General features: G+C 45.0%; 1 protein-coding gene and 1 non-coding gene across 2 annotated transcripts in view; both read left to right on the top strand.

Annotated features, from left to right (window-relative positions):
* The window catches only part of RGS12 (regulator of G protein signaling 12), a 148,143-nt gene that overhangs the window by 94,287 nt on the left and 37,175 nt on the right, over positions 1-16,681 (top strand). The window contains exon 4 of the mRNA XM_069495414.1: positions 328-349. Within this exon, the coding sequence (XP_069351515.1) occupies positions 328-349 (22 nt within the window). The remainder of the gene's footprint in view (positions 1-327; positions 350-16,681) is intronic.
* On the top strand, positions 2,606-2,705 carry LOC138401333 (small nucleolar RNA U13). The gene has a single exon (XR_011236489.1). It is a non-coding gene; the product is annotated as a small nucleolar RNA U13 (small nucleolar RNA).

Consider the following 16,681-nt stretch of genomic DNA (forward strand, 5'->3'; position numbering starts at 1 on the left):
AGGGCTGATCATTCTGAAGGCTGTTGAGTTCCTTTCACTCAGGCTGTTAACAAGACTGCAGTGTCAAACATGCTGGGGTTTGTTCTTTTCAAATGAAAATGACGATGACTTCCTCTTGTTGGGTGTCACCCAGTTTGGGCGGAGTTCACTCTGGAGGTGGGACTGTAACTCTTGACTCACTGAGCTGTCTGGCCTTCTCAGACACCTGGAGAACGTCTCTAAGGACCTTCCAGAGAAGCTTCCAGTTTTGTTCCTCAATGGACGTACTGTCTCCTGAGTTTTGTCATGAGGCTTAATTAACTCATGTCTCTCTCTCTTTTCTTTCAGTCTGCAACTGTGTCTGATGGTGGTAAGTCACAATTTCTGATGTATATTTTTATTATTTTTAACAAAGTTTTCAAATTGTGAAAGTCTGTTTGTCATTTGACATACTCAAAAACATGTTTTCTTTGCCTTTCCATGTCCCTTTGTGGGAGGGTTTTAGTTGCAGTGAATTTGGGGGGGGCGCTTTCTGTCACCTCCTGGTGGCCTCAGCCTGTGTTCGGAAGCTGCTCACTGCAGAGGAGTGTGGTGAGCCCGAGCACGAGTGTGCTAGAGCAGCGGTCCCCAACCTTTTTGGCACCAGGACGGGTTTCATGGAAGACAGTTTTTCCACAGACTGGGGGTGGGGTGGGAGGTTGTGGGGTGGACGTGGTGCGGAGCTCAGGAGGTGACGTGTGGCTGTTTCCTAAGAGGCCACGGACCCGTACTGGGCCACGGCCCGGGGGTTGGGAACTGCAGTGCTAGCACATCCGTGGTCGTCCGGGCGGGGGCACGTGCTTGGGCTGCTGTCCCTCCCATCGCATGCCTGAGTTGACAAGTTACGACGTGTGTTTGCTCTTCCCTTGTTGTATAACCAGCTTTTAAACCAGCAAGTTAAGACTTCAAAGAGCTTGCTGAATTTGGGCAATTCTGGAAATTTGGGTGAGACTCCGGCTGCTAAGTTCCTTTTCTTAGGAGAAGGATAGTAGGTGAATTCAGAGTGTGGGATAAAGAGGAATCAAAAACTTTCTGTCTTTGAATAATTTTATGCACAGGAATTCTTTTAAAGGGGCTGATTGAAAAAGGAAATAGCCAGAAATGTCTTATTTCACTGAAGATTTCTCTGATGTAATCCTTATCATTTTAGTTTGGTGATTTTTTAAAAAAAACTCTCCAAAATGATTTGGAGAGCCTCTTCCAAATATTCCTCATTTCTTACAATACTCATAAAAGTCCTTATGCTCACAAGTTTTGTTGTTGTGTCTTACATGTTTTGTCCTTCTGTCTTTGGGAGTTGGGTCACACAGTGTCACACAGGCATCGGCCCTTTATTCTCATTCACATGCTGGGGGGTCCACAGTGCAGACAGTGACAGCCACAGCTGCCGAGAGAGAGACAACAGCGCCGGGTTGAGGCTGCCCTCTTTGATTGCAGGTTAAAGAGAGGCCAAGTGTAGTTTTCTCAAAACTTGCTGTCGTCCCACAACTGCCAGTCTTGGTCCTGGGGCCCAAAAAGGGCTGCTGTCCCCTGCCAGGACGCGGAGCGCAAAGGCCCAGTGCAGAGGTGCTGCTAGGTGGCTCCGTGGGCAGCGTGAGAAGGAAAACCATGACGGACAAACAAGTTTGTACTGGAAGCTGAGGCTGGAGTAAGCCTAAAGCTTGCATGTTTGGGATGTGTTTTCTTGAATAAAGGAATCGTATTTCCTAGTTTATGCACAGTGATAATCCTGTCACTTAATCAGTCTTAAGCTGAGAGTGGGAAAACTTCCTTGGTGAAAAGAAACAGGACCTGTAACCAAGTCCGGGATAAAAGTGAATGGTTTTCATAACATTTTCTACTGTGTTCTGACTTCTCTTTTCTGGTGGAAGACATTCATTTCTGCAGGAAGTGTATAAATTTGAGAGGTTTACTTAATATGTTTAATCATATATAATAATCCTTACTTACCTCTAAAAGTTTTCTTCTGTCAGCGGTAGGTTCAGGGAGTTTTATTATGCAGTCCATTTTATAATTTTTCAAGACCTACGCTTCCCAAGTGTGGGAAGACCCTACTCTCAGCCCCGCCAGCTCTGTTGTCCCTTGAGGAAGTGGTGCTCTGGCTGGGTGGCGGGGTTCCCCTGCCCCTGGGGGGTTTCCGCCTCCTGGCCCCCTCTGCCCTCCACTTCAGACCCCGCCTGGGTCCGGCCCCCACTGTGGGGAGTCCCCTGCAGCAGGAGGGGAGTGGAGGGGGAAGAGGCTGCTTCCCGAGCGCACCCTGAATTTCGGGACCTGTGCCAGTGTTTCATGTTATTTTTCCATTTTCAGTTTCTTTAGTGATCATAAGAGTAAAAAAAAAAGTTGTATCGTTTAATCTGCATGTTAATTCTAGGCCTGACCTCCAGGGTCACGTGGTAAGGCAACAGCAGAGCTGCCTTTCCCTATTGCTGCTGCTCCGTGCGCACTCCCCGGGCCGTGCAGTCCGCCCGTCACACCGTTTTCCATCTGGGGGAAAGATAGTAGATCTCCATCCATTCCAGACCTCTCTCCATTCTTGGTGTGTTACAGTCTCTTCAGGGTGGCCGTGAACTTTTCTAGATTAAATCAGGTCCTTTTATGGTTCATAAGGGTGATGTTTGGGTTTTCATGCTCATGTGTGAGATGCGCCTCCTCAAACCTTGTTACATCGGCACATTAGCAATCTGATGGGGAAAAGATAAAAAAATTTAAAAATTTAAAATTAATTCTAGGTCTGTATTATATCCTGCCATTGTTACAGGTAGGGGCACCAAGTCAGAGTGGGAGAAACTGATCAAGGTCATATAGGTGCAGGAGGAGCGCCGGGGCTCAGGCCTGGGGATCCCCCATCCTCCACGCCCTCTCCTGGAGAGCCCCACCCAGCACTGGACCCTCCCCTCCCAGCCCCTGCTATCCCTTCTCATACTGGCTTCCAGGGATGCCCCCGCCTCCGGCAGAAAGAGGGGCCCTGCCCCGCACAACCCTGAGCTCTGCCGCGGTGACAGGAGCTTGCTGAGAGGGTCCTGACGGAAACTCGGGGTGTGTTTCCACACACAGGTATTTTCACAGTCTGTGGTCAGTGGTGGGTTCAGGCTCACCAAGGGGAGCCCGGGAACTCGAGCAGTGCAGTGTTTCTGTGGGGCAATGTGGGTTCCAGCAGGGACTTAGGAGTCCCTTGGAAGGCAGGACAGCGCCCTGTGCCAGGTGGCAGCTGTCCCTACCTAGTCATCCAGGCCAGTTTTGGTGATTAATAAATTGCTTACTTAGAAATATTTTTTTGTTCAATTAACCATGCATGAGCTAATTTGCTCTCATTTAACTGTTTTATTCTATGTCATGTGTTATACTTTTATTGTTTATGTTTTTACTGTACAGTTTTGTGGCTTTATTTTATAGAAGTTGGACAATGCTATTTTTGTAATCTTTGTCAACTTGGAGTGTGTTTTTTCACTTTCTCAGGAGGGAACAGGCCTGTGATGTCTGCCCCCTCCTAGCCAAAGACCACCCTAGGAGAGAAGGGTCAGCGGTTGGTCTCCGCGGAGGGCAGCGAGGGCCTGAGGGGGAGGGATGGGGAGCAGGTGCTGGCTGGAGGGAAGGAAGAATGTCCAGTGTTGTAACTGCCCGTGGGACATCATCCAAACAAATCACACCGAAGCGGGAGGGCCGTCTGGGGGAGAGCGTAAATCGCTAAGAAATAGGTAAAAGTAAGACCTTCTAATTGTTGATGGAGGAAGAACCTTCCGATTTCCTGATTCTGGGTTTTTGTACAGTGCAGCTGGGTTATTACAAAAGCTTATTCTCATAATGTTTTCAACTGTTAAAGCTCTGTGCCAAGAGCTTTGCCAGGACTCATACCTCGAAAGGGTAGGATATTTTCTGCAGTGGCTGGATGTGCTTTGGAGGTTGAGAAGCTGAGACTGCCATGGAGCACACGCTGGCAGTGCCTCCTCGGGCAGGTGTGGGTCTGTAATCACCGGGGCATCGGTAGGTGAGTGTGGCTCTGGCTTTGGGGCCCATGGCCTGTCCAAATGGCACCTCACTCTGGCCACTCCGTGAACACTCCAGCCTCGCCAGCCTCACTCCACGCGGGCTGGTCCCAGGTCCCCCACTATGTCCCTGTGTCCTGCATAGGTTGGATGACTCAGCTCCGCCCCAAGCATACCATCCACTCAGATGGCCTGTCCACTCGTCCCTCCATATAGACCTGTGTCTTGTCACCGTCCCTGTGGCTGCCTGTCTCTCCCACTCCTTTCGCCTAAACGCCTGCCCCACGGCAGCAGCAGTCATCTGCCTGGCACCTGGACTGGGCCCCTCCGCTGGCTCAGAGCTGCTGGGTGCTGTCCGCCATCCCTGCCCCCAGCCCTGGTCTCTGGTGGCCCCTCAGGCACACTCGGTGTTGCAGAGGCTCACACCGTGCTGTTCCTGCTTTCCCATCCTGACCACCTGCCCTCGTTCTTAGTGGCCACTGTCAATTTCCTGCCAGTGCTACGGACAGCATTCCATCATTTTATCCTTATTTATTTCAATGGATGTAGGGGTACAAGTGCAGTTTTGTTACACGGACATATTGCACAATGGTGAAGTCTGGGCTTTAGTGTTCCCGTCACCCAAATAGTGCACGTTGTACCCAACAGGTAACTTTTCATCCCTCACCAGCCTCCCACCTTTGGAGTCTCTGATGTTTGTTCGTCTGCTCTGTGTGACGACGTACACCCTTAGTTAGCTTCCCATTGTAAGCGAGAACATGCAGTATTTGGTTTTTTGTTCCTGAGTTACCTTACTTAGGATAATGGCCTCCAGTTCCATCCAGGTTGCTTCAAAAGACATGATTTCATTCTTTTTATGGCTGAGTAGTAGTCCATGGTGTATATACACCACATTTTCTTTATCCACTCATCAGTCGGGTAGCTGCATTTTGATTATTGATCTGTATCATTGCTTTTGTTTGCTCCCCTTCCCCTGAAAGTGACCTCCACGTGGCATTCAGGGCTGTCTGCGGTGCTGAGTGCAGCGGCTGGCACAGGGACTGTGTGTTGAGTGGATGATTGAACTGTAGCACGTGTGCTAGTCAGCAGACATCAGCCTGAGCGTCAGAGTGAGACTTGGGTTAGGACAGTGGCTTTCAGCGTTTTTTCTGTTTGGTAGTGAAACCTTCTCAGAAAGCAGACAGACTTAGCAGGATCCTGTTGGGAAGGGTGCAAAGGCAGAAATGCCTGGTGACGTCTGTGGAGAAAGCTCCCATGCTGCCCTGCCACCGGCCAGCGTCCCTTGGCTGACTTCATCCCAGGCTCTGCCTGGCCACAGGTGAACATGTGGGTCCCACCCTTAACCCCAGCTCACAGGCTGACCTCCGGGGCAAGTCGTTTCTCTCCCTTAGTCTCAGTCTTCGTCTTTGCTCCAGGCCCTGGGGGTGCTTCCGGCTTGGGAGGCACTTACTGACGGCTGCCTGATGGGGAGAGTCACTCACACTGCCAGAGTAATTCAGGGGGACTTAAACTACGCCCATCTTTAAAATATAAAGTATTACAATAGTTACTATTTTTGACAAATGAATTTGTATTCTATAAAATCATGAAAGGGAACAGGAAATGTAAAAAGCTGAAGAGCAGTACCATGGGTGTTTATATAGAATTATTTGGTAAATTCACATTTTCCTCATCATAAAAATAATGTAGCCCAATTGCACATTTTTCCAAAATGTTTGCTAAATAGCAGAAACAGAATGTTAATTTGCAGTGTGCTATGTGAGAGTAGTTGTTTTAACCAGAACCCTTTACTTTGATGTATCACATTCTTTATGGTTTGATTTTGGACTTGAAAATTATCTCCAGAATAACACAGTGTATTTATAGGGTATGGAATATTGTATTAGTATTTGTAAACATGAGTCAGACTGTAGATTTTTGGTTTTGGAAGCATGGAGACTTGATTTCTTCCAAGATGCCTTCCAATGTTATTTCTTTCCAGTTCTACAAGATATTTGGAGAGAGGTTTTTTTTAGTAATTATTTATATTATCAAGATTTTTTTCAAGCAAACAGAAAGAAGTTCAAAAGTCATAAAAGCGGCCGGGCGCGATGGCTCACACCTGTAATCCTAGCGCTCTGGGAGGCCGAGGCGGGCGGATCGCTCAAGGTCAGGAGTTCAAGACCAGCCTGAGCAAAAGCGAGACCTCTGTCTCTACTAAAAATATATATATATATATGTATGTGTGTGTGTATATATATATATATATATAAAGTTAGCCGGGCATGGTGGCGCATGCCTGTAGTCCTAGCTACTCGGGAGGCTGAGGCAGGAGGATCACTTGAGCTCAGGAGTTTGAGGTTGCTGTGAGCGAGGCTGACACCACGGCACTCTAGCCCGGGCAACAGAGTGAGACTATGTCTCAAAAAATAAATAAATAAATAAATAAATAATAAAAGTCATAAAAGCAATGACCACATACCTACCTTCTAAGATTAATGCATGCTAACACTTGGGATGTTTGCTTGAGAATTTATTCTAAAGCTTTGGAGTGACACTGGAAGTCCCTTGTGCCTCTCCTGCAGTCCCTCCTCCTCCTCCTCCTCCCCAGAGGCTATACCTGGAGCAGGTGTGCCGCCTTCCCACTCTAAGGGAATTTATTGGTTTGATCCTTGGGGAAAAAACAAAACAAAAACCTCGCTCATGAAAGCTTAGGTGTGAGAAACAGTGCCAGTACTGTTTAGTGATCCAGGGTTACCATCAGAGGGCACGACCTCGAGGGGAGACATGAGGGCCACTCCTGTTTCTGCTTCTCAGTCTGGGAGCTGGCTACAGGGGCGTGTTCCGTTGTGGACACCCTTCGAGGGCCACTTAGGATTTGTGCACTTTTCTGTATGTGTTATATTTTAATAGTTTATTGCAATAACTAATACTGTTTTAAACTTATGAAAGTTTACTTTTGGGCTTTCAAAGGGTTCTGAAAACTAACAGACTCACCCTCACAATATGTATAAAGTTGCTGGAAGAAAGTGTTATGCAGATTGGGTTGAAAATCTGATGGGCCAAAGTAATTTAAGGAAAAGGTCTAGACCTAGATCCTGAGCTTGGGGAGGGTTCAGGCTCTCCCTAACGGCTTTCCCTGAGTAGCTTTGGTGACATTTGGGAAATGCTCTGCCCCAGCTAGATAAGCTGCAGGAAGGTGACCCTCGGTTGCTACCACTTAAAAGAAACCTTTGAAGACTTTTCTCTATTGTTGGTTTTCAGCAATCTGATGATGGTGAGACTTGGGTTGGTTTTGTCTGCTATTCTGTTTGGGATTTGTCAAGGTTCAGAGACTTTCTCATTGTGTCCTGCCTTTCAGACGCTAATTACATGTTAGACCACTTGATTGTTCCTGCAGGTCGTGGAGGCTCTTTCATTTTCAGTCTTATTTGTTCTCTCTATACTTCATGTTTCATAGTGGGTTTGCTCTAAGTTTATTCTGTAGTGTCAAATATGCTCGTAATTTCATCTTGTGAATGATTCATTACAAAGACGGTTTTTCATCTGCAGCAATTCCTCTGTGCTTTCATTTCTCTCTACGGAGTATCTGTGAGCTTTCCTTTGCACCGTGAGCATGTGTGTTCTATGTATAAGACACACGGAGTCCTAGACGCATCGTCTATCCCTTTACCAACTGGTTTTTCATGGGTCACGTTTTCTGCATCTTGTCTAGTTAGTTTTGACTGGGTGTTGGGTCGCCCTCCTTCAGAGAGCACAGAGGTTGGTTTGGTGGCAGTGAAACTGCTTTGGGCGGCTTGATCCCTTCAAGGTTTTTTTAGGCCTTTTTAATTTTTTACAACAAATCTAAAGTAGCTGTTACTCTGGGGCTAGCTCAGCCCCATTACTTAAGCCCAGTACCTATGGGGCCTCCTTTGAAGGCTGAGTACTCAACGGGCACCGACTGGAATCAGACACCTCCCAGCCCTGTGTGGGAGGCAGTTGCTGGCCTGCAGCTCCTGGCTGTTCTCTGCCCTGATCCACGGGGTGTCTCCCTGTCGCAGGCACCGCTTAGAATTCAATCGGGACCCCAGGCTCCTGCGAGTTCCCGGAGCCCTTTGTCCACTAGCTCTTTTCGGGCACCTGGACATTCCAGCCACCCTGGCCTTCCCTGGTTCTGATCTCTGTCTCTTCAACTCGGGAAGAGCCGTAATCCGCTGTGGCTCCCAAAGTGCCTCCCGGCAGACAGTGGGGCTGTCACAGGACCCTGATCTCTTCTCCATCAGCAGTCCCAGTCTTGTGCTCACTGTGGCCCAACATTTGAGAACTGTTGCTTGCACATTTTGTCTAGTTTTCTAGTTTTATGTGGCAGGAGGGGAAGTCCAGTCCCAGATACTCCCTCGGAGCCAGACAGAACTCTGTGACATAATTTTTTTTCACTCTGTTTATAGGATATGGTCTGTAAAATTCATAACAAAATCCAGATCATGACAGTTTCTTGAATAATGAGCTTCAGTAATTTCCCATTACCTTTATCCAAAGGTAATTTCCCATTACCTTTATCTAAAAGGTGCCCTTACAACCCAGAGAGAGTGGGTTCTCATCCCCGGGCCCCCCAGGGTAGCCATTGCCCGGCACAGTGTTGGGCGCGGGACGCAGTGAGCGAGCGAACAGGGACTTCATTCCGCATTCTCATGAGCTTTGATTACCTTCACATGCCTGTAACATTCTGGTAGACTTTATAAAGCATTCGTTTATAAAAAGTCAGAGCATCAGAATGAAGCAGTGAGATGAAATATTGGAGTATTTCCCTGAATATAGCAGGAGTTGATCTGTGGTCATCACGTGTCACACTGAGCCCTGCCTTCTGGTGTTAGGGGACGCCCAGCCTGGTCAGTCCTCGGCAGCACCGCCCCTGCTCTCCCCAGGAAACACTGCAGGGCCTCGGCAAGGCCCTTCTGCCGATGGAGAAAATTTGGGGTAGGGACTCCTGGCTTGCCTGCACCACGCAGAGAGGCACCAGGCGTAGGCGTGTGGTACTCAGTGGGTCTCCCCACACTGGCGAGGGCGTGGCTGGTATGGGCGGGGGCAGGGGCACTCCCTGGGCAGCATGTGCCAGGTGCTGTATGTTTCAGTGCGCTCAGTCCTCACTGCAGCCCCGTCAGGTGGGTGCCACGTGCGTCCTGTCTGCATTAGAGCCATGGCCCTGGAGGGCAGGCTCCTGCGAGGCCAGGCGGTTGTCGGCAGGGCCTGCATTCTGAGCTTGTGGCTGGCACCAGCTGTGCACTTGCCCACTGCATGGCCTGCTGGTGTTACCACCACTGTTTGCGCAAAGATCTCTTTGTGTGTGGCCCCTGGAAACGCAGGGACCTGGACAGGGACGTGGCCCAGAGCTCAGTTAGCCGAGGCCCATCCCTGGTTTCAGGTGGATACTTTAGGTCAGCTGCATCGGCCTGTCCTGGTGTTTGCCCCTTGTCCGGTGGGGCTGTACCTCCTGGGGTTTGAACAGTGTTCCTCAAGTCAGGAAGGGGTTGCGGTTCTTGGGTGAATGAGTCTGCTGTGAACAGCGGCGGTCAGGGTGAAGCTCTGGGAGTTGGTCGTAAACCTGACAGCTAATATCTGTGGTGGTCATTTGTCATGGTTCTGTGGTCACAAAAAGCTTTTATATAAATGTTTTCAAACGTCAAGAGCAACCAAATCTGAGAATCCTGACATCATTTACTGTTTTCCTGGCTTAGAAAGGCCTCCTTTTGACTTAGTTCACATTAATCAAGCTCAAGTTGCTCACACCGTTGTAGGTTTCTCTTGGAGAGCGCTGGGAGACAGCTGGGGTTGGGGAGGAAGGTGCCCATCCCAGGCTGGACCTAGCCTGGCTCCGTGTGTGTCCTGCTCGTGGCTGGGAAACAGCAGGTGCAGAGACAGGCCTCTGCCCAGGCCACAGGGCACCAGTGGCCCTTCTTGCCAGCTTCGCTCTGAACTTGGTCTCTCCATCTTCAGACGACTGCCCTTCCCTGGCATTTCATCCGGGACTTGTCCAATGAATCTTTTTTGTTTTGGTCACTTTCCCAGGTGCCGGGGTAGAAACAAGAGCACAAATGCACAGCCCCTGCCCTGCCGTCTGCTCAGTCACCTGGGCATGTCCAGCACAGCAGGAGCCATCTGTGTCACAGGACAGCCTTCCGCATGTGACAGCCCTTTATTCTTTTCCAGTGACAAGTTCTCTAAAATTGAATCTTGACCAATTTGAATATATTAAATGCAAATAACAAATCTAGAGAATAATGTAGATAACAAATGTCTGGTTAGAATACTTAATTTGTTCCATATATTATATTTAAATAAATGATGCTAATTTTAAAAGGTGGTTCTTCTCACATTTCCTGATACTGTTTTATTCAAATACATTTTTGTTAATAACTGTTTTTCAAGTAATGAAAACTTTCTATTGAAGAATGACTTACACACTGAAAAGTACATACATACACCATCCATGAACAGTTTGAGGGGTTTTCACAAAATGAACACACCTGTGGTATCAGTGCCCAGCCCAAGAAATAAAATGTCACCAGCACCCAGAAGCCCTGGGTGCTTGACTGCTGACACATTGGTTAGTTTTCTGTGTTTTAAACTTACACAAAAAGACTCATGCAGAGTGTACGATTTAGTGCCTGGCTTCTTTCGTGTCACGTTAGGCTTGTGGGTTCTGTACCTGGGCGTGCACTGGTAGCTGTTTACTCTCCTAGCTGTGTCTTCTCTGTTGCGTGAACACGGAGCTGTCTTTCCATTCTGCTCTCGATGGCTTCTGAGTTGGTTTTAACTTCTGGCCATTACAAATACACAACATGCTGTGCAGGTCTTTTGGGTGGACATCTGCATACATTTCTGCTGTGAGATAGATTGGGCTATGGGCTGGTATATATTCAGCTGTAGTAAATACTGCCAGTTTTCCAAAACAATTTTACAGCGTACACACTGACCATCCGCGTGTGAGAATTCTGGGTATTCTACATCCTCACAACACTGTATTGTCTGTTTTCATTTTAGCCGTTCAAATACATATATGGGGCATTGGATTGTAGTTTCAGTTTGCAGTCCCCTGATGATTAGTGAATTGAGCACCTTTTCAAGTATTTTTGGCCATTTGAATATCCTCTTTTATGAAGTGTCTGTTCGAGACTTTTGCTTATTTTTCTATTAGGTTGTCTGCTTTTCCTTATTGATTTATAGAAAAATTTAAAAATACATTCTGGAAATGATTTTATGTTGGATTTATGTACAGTTGTCCCCCAGTATCTGCAGGGGATTGGTTCTAGGAATCCCCTAGATTGTGGTCTGGGGATGCTTGAGTCCTTGATATAAAATGGTGTAGTATCTGTGTGTAACCTCCCATATACTTCCAAGCATCTCTAGATTACATATAATACGTAATATAATGTACTAATGAATGCCACATGAAACCCACAGTTGGTTGAATCTGTGAATGTGGGGTCCATGGATATGGAGAGCTGGCTCGATGTGCACATACTCTGTATTTTGGATTTATGTATTTATGCTGGATGTATGTATGCAGGTAAGCTCTGCTATACATACACTCTCTTAGTGCTCTCTCTTGATGACCAGAAGTTCTTAATATAATCCAGTTTATCACTTTCCCTTTAGGGTAATGCTTTTTATGTCCTTTTAGAGCAGGCTTTGCCCTTCCCAACACCATGAAGGTAAAACCATTATTGATTTATCTTCCATATTTAATTCTCTGATCCATCTAGAATTGATTTGTTGTGTATGGTGTGAGGTAGGGGTAAGATTCATTTTTTTGTCTGTGGTAAACAGCTGTCTCAGCTTCATTTAATGAAAAGTTGATCCTTCTACACTAACTTGAAGCCACACCTTTATCAGGTAATCATATATTGTGGTCTGTCTCGGGCCTCTGTGTTCTATGGCCTCTATGTCTGTCCCTAGATCAGGACTCCATACCATAATCACTGTCACTTTGTTGTGCATTTGGACATCTGGTGGTAGAGTGCTCACTATGCTTGTCTTCAAGATTGCCTTGCTTATTCCTGGCCCTTGCATTTCCTTATACATTTTGGATCTGATTTTTAAGTCACTGGCAGCTGTCCAGAGCCCTCTTTGCCTCTGTCTGAGCTGGTTGAGATATAACACTTTAGGAATCTGCATATGATGCTTTTATTGGAAATGTTATCACAAGCCACACACAGCCATCAACATTCAGACAATTGGGTTTTTAAAATTGTAATTGTACATATGTGATCTTCATTGTGTAGTCACTGACTGTCTTGCTCTCAAAGTCTTGAGTCTGTTTCCCCAGGGATAGATACTAAATTTGTGTTGGTTTGCCATTTAAAAAACTCCTAAACGAATGATCTCTGTAAGTATCTAAAACCAGTGTTAACTGAGATTATTTCAGGCTACCGTGTCACTCTCAGATAGACTCTGTTGTTCAAAAGCAGGTGAGGAAGAAGCTGTCACGTAGCAGACTCTATAGGGACTCGGTCCCATCGAGCGAAGCCTGTAGAAAGGCCACGTGTGCCTCTGGGCAACCGGGCACGGCGTGGTGGGACACAGCGCTGGCTGAGGCAGAAGAGTAAGGAGCTGTGTGAGTGTGTGGTGTGGCAGGGCCCAGTCCAGCCCCATGGTCAGGATGGCCGAGCGGAGCTGAGGCCTGGAAGATGAGTTAAGCTTAACCTCACTGTGAGTTTGGGGAGAGACAGGAAAAAGCTGAGATGGCAGCAGGCGTCAGGGAAACAGAGAGAAAGAGTTGCTGTGTGTCCGTGTGTCCGTGGAGAGCAGCTGGGGTGAGGCGAGAGAGGCCCCAAGACTGACGGGGGATGATAATGGTGTCTTCGAGCTGGGAAACGCCAGGGTGGGAGAAACATAACAGGCCAATAAGAACATTTAATGTCTTGGCAAACTTGAGTAATTAGAGATCGCGCCGATAGGTGGGTCCAAACCTCTGAGCTCCGTGGGAAACCAGACAGCTGGAGAAGCTGCTTTAAGAGGCAACAGGACGCACCGGGAGTGAGAGCACACGCTGGGGCCACACGGCTGGGGTGGGGGGGAGAACCCAGCCGCTGTGACCGGCCACGTGCCTCCCTTCTGTCCTTTATAAAATGGGGACAATAATAAGACCCATCTTAGAGGGACTTAGAACAATACCTGGTACATACTAAGGAGCTATATATGGTAGCTGCCTTTATTAGTATTACTAATGTTGTCTTAATTGCATTTCCAATATAATTGACCACTGGAGGTGAATAAAATTACCTACAGGGACTGGATAGAGAAAAGAGCCCAGGACAGGTCCTGAAGGAGGTTACAAGACCAAGAGAAGAGAAACAGCATCAAAGGAGAAAAACTCTCCATTTAGATTGTAAATAATCCAATTTTAAAACAAGCAACATTAGGCCGGGCGTGGTGATGCGTGCCTGTAGTCCCAGCTGCTCTAGAGGCTGAGGCGGAAGGATCACTTAAGCTCATGAGTTCAAGACCAGCTTGAGCAATACAGCAAGACTCTGTCTCTAAAAATAAAAAAAACAATAACAACAACCAAAAAAAGCCAAGTGACATAAGATTAAAAATAATTAAATGAAAGAAGATATAATAGGCAATATTAAGAAAAAAGAGTTAATATCAGACAAATTGAAAAAGCAGTAAAAACAGTAAAAAGAGGGCAGAGTGCACCAAAAGTAGCATAATATGTATAAAGCAGAATTTGATGGAACTATAATAAAAGTGGGTAAGTACTCCAGGGAAGATTATAATAGACCTTTATCAGAAACTGAGAAATCAAGCCAATTAAAACAATAATAAGATTACAAAGTATTTGAATCATAAAATGAACAAATTAAATCTAGCGGATAGAGAAGTTTACATCCAGTAGAGAATACACTTTTACAAAGATGCTGGAACATTTACCAATGTTATGAAGTATTCCATGCCACAAGTGCAGTTGCTACAAATTAAAAACAATATTTACACTGTACAGCTCATATCTACTGATAGCAGTAGATGTAATTAAATTAAAGTCAATCACAAAAAGATAACAAAAGGAGCCAGGTGCAGTGGCTCACCTGTAATCCCAGTGATGCGGGAGTATCATTTGAGCCCAGGAGTTTGAGGCTGCAGTGAGCTATGATTGTGCCACTGCTCTCTAGCCTGGGTAGCAAAGCAAGACCCTGTCTCTAAAAAAAAAAAAAGAAGATGAAGAAGAAGAAGAAAGTTCACAAAAAAGAGTCCATACAATTGAAAGTTTAAAATCATACTTCTAGATAATCCATGGGTCAAGGAGAAAATTAAAAGGGAAATTCTAATACAGTTTAGAACTGTTTATAATTATAGTACTATTAATACCAGTGGAATATAGCCAAAGTGGTTTTCAGATAAAAATTTGCAGCATTAAATGTATATATTAGAAAAAGTTTGAAAATATAGGAAATAAGCTTTCAACATAAGAAAGTAAGGAATAAAAGAACAAAACAAATGCAAATTAAGATTAAGGAAATAATAAGGATAAAAGCAAAAATTAATAAAATGGAAAACAAAACAAACAGTATATAACCAATTAATAAAACAAAAGATAAGTCTTTGGCAAGTATGATCAAGAGGGAAAAGACAAAGATAACATCAATAATGAAAAAAGGGTCTTATGTACAGTCAGAAAGTAAGAATTAAATCTATAAAAACTGTGAATAACTTAATACTATACCTTTTGGGCAAGTTTTGGGAAAATATAAATATCAAAGTTGACTTAAGAAGTAGAAACTTTGATTAGATAAATCTGCATAGGCAAAAATGATTTGGAAGTCAAAGATCTATCCCCCAAAAGGTACCATGTCCAAACCAGTTTATAAGTGAGTGTATTGGCCAGCTTATGTTCATTAATGTTATAATACCAACTAACACCAAAATCCTAGCGGATTTAACAGAGGAAAAGTTCATTTCTTCCTTGCGTTATGTCACATGCCTGTTGCATTTGGCTATGTTTTTGTTCTGAGTGTTTCTCTGCAGCAGCCGGGCCATTGGAGCAGCTCCCACGTGGGACACTGTGGGCCTAGCCAGGGGGAGAAGACAGTATGGCAGAATCAGGTTGTGGCCCCAGTACTTTTCTGGGGCACACATCATGCTCTTTTACATTCACTGGCCAAAGCATGGCATGTGGCCCGGCCTAAGTGCACAGGTCTTGAATAATCCTCCCACATAGAGGAGCAGCACGTAATTTGAACTTAATATTGTCTGCCACACAGGGCATAGAAGATTTCGGGAAGCTGTGCACTTCATTTTGCAAGACTAGCACATCCTTGATACCAAAACTGAATGACATATAAAAATTAAATTATTGGCCAGTTTCACTTATGAACAAATATATAAATTTCTAAATAAAATGTTAGCAAATTGAATCCAGCAATGTTGTTTTTTCTTTTTAAAAAAAAATAAATTCTTAAGAAGTATAGTTTAGGCTGGGTGCAGTGGCTCATGCCTGTAATCCTAGCACTCTGGGAGGCCAAGGCGGGAGGATCACTCGAGGTCAGAAGTTCGAGACCAGCCTGAGCAAGAGCGAGACCCCATCTCTACTAAAAAAAATAGAAAGAAATTAGCTGGACAACTAAAAATATATGGAAAAAATTAGCCGAGCACGGTGGCGCATGCCTGTAGTCCCAGCTACTTGGGAGGCTGAGGCAGAAGGATTACTTGAGCCCAGGAGTTTGAGGTTGCTATGAGGTAGGCTGACACCACGGCACTCTAGCCCAGGCAACAGAGTGAGACTCTGTCTCAAAATAAGTAAATAAATAAAATAAAGAAGTGTAGTTTACACAAGAAAAGCAAGGATAGTTCAACACTGAGGAATTTTCATTCAAGTCACTGTTCATTCAGCAGTTATTTGTTTGAGCTCCCACTTTCTTCTAAAAACTCTCTAGGCTCTGGGGGGACATTGTTGAAGAAAACAAAGTTCCTGCCTTCCTAGAGCTTTCATTTTAGTGGAGGAATGTTATGGGAATTAACTGATTATGTTATATTAATAGATTAAAAGAGCAAATCCTTGTGATTATCACAATAGAGGCCAAAGTAGCATCTGATAAAATTACTGATAAAAACTATTCATTCTTTTTTTTTTTTAAAGTTATGCTTAATAGTCAAATATTAGAAGCATCTGTATTAGGGCCAGGAATAAGATAAGGATGTTGCCTATCTCAGCAACTATTTAACATCATGTTATAGATTCTGGCCAATACTATAAGACAAGAAAAATAAATAAATTTTAAAATTTGGAAAGGAATAAAACTAAATAATCATTATTCACAAATGATGTTATCATCTAAATACAAAACCCAAAGCATATCACATGGCCAGGTATAACTTTTAGAACTAATGGAGTTTAGCAAGATAAAACATAGGGGCTTTCCTAAACAGTACGCATAGTTTCTATGGTAAAGTGTAAAAAAAATTCAGAATGCTCAACACCAAATTAATAAGATAGGTTATCTTTGGGGAGGGGCGATAGGACTAGAATTTTAGGTAATTGGATCGATAGGTATTTTAGATTTATGTTTAAATTTTTTAAAGGAGAAAATACTTTAGAATTGTGCATGTATTGAAATGTGAGGTTATATGCCTTTCAGCCTGTACTGTCTCATCAGCTTGTATTTAGGAAAAATGATCCACTTATTTAATCAATGTTATTGAATGCTGGCTATGTGCCTGGT

This window comes from Eulemur rufifrons, chromosome 20, assembly GCF_041146395.1.
Source record: "Eulemur rufifrons isolate Redbay chromosome 20, OSU_ERuf_1, whole genome shotgun sequence".
Classification (NCBI taxonomy): Eukaryota; Metazoa; Chordata; class Mammalia; order Primates; family Lemuridae; genus Eulemur; species Eulemur rufifrons.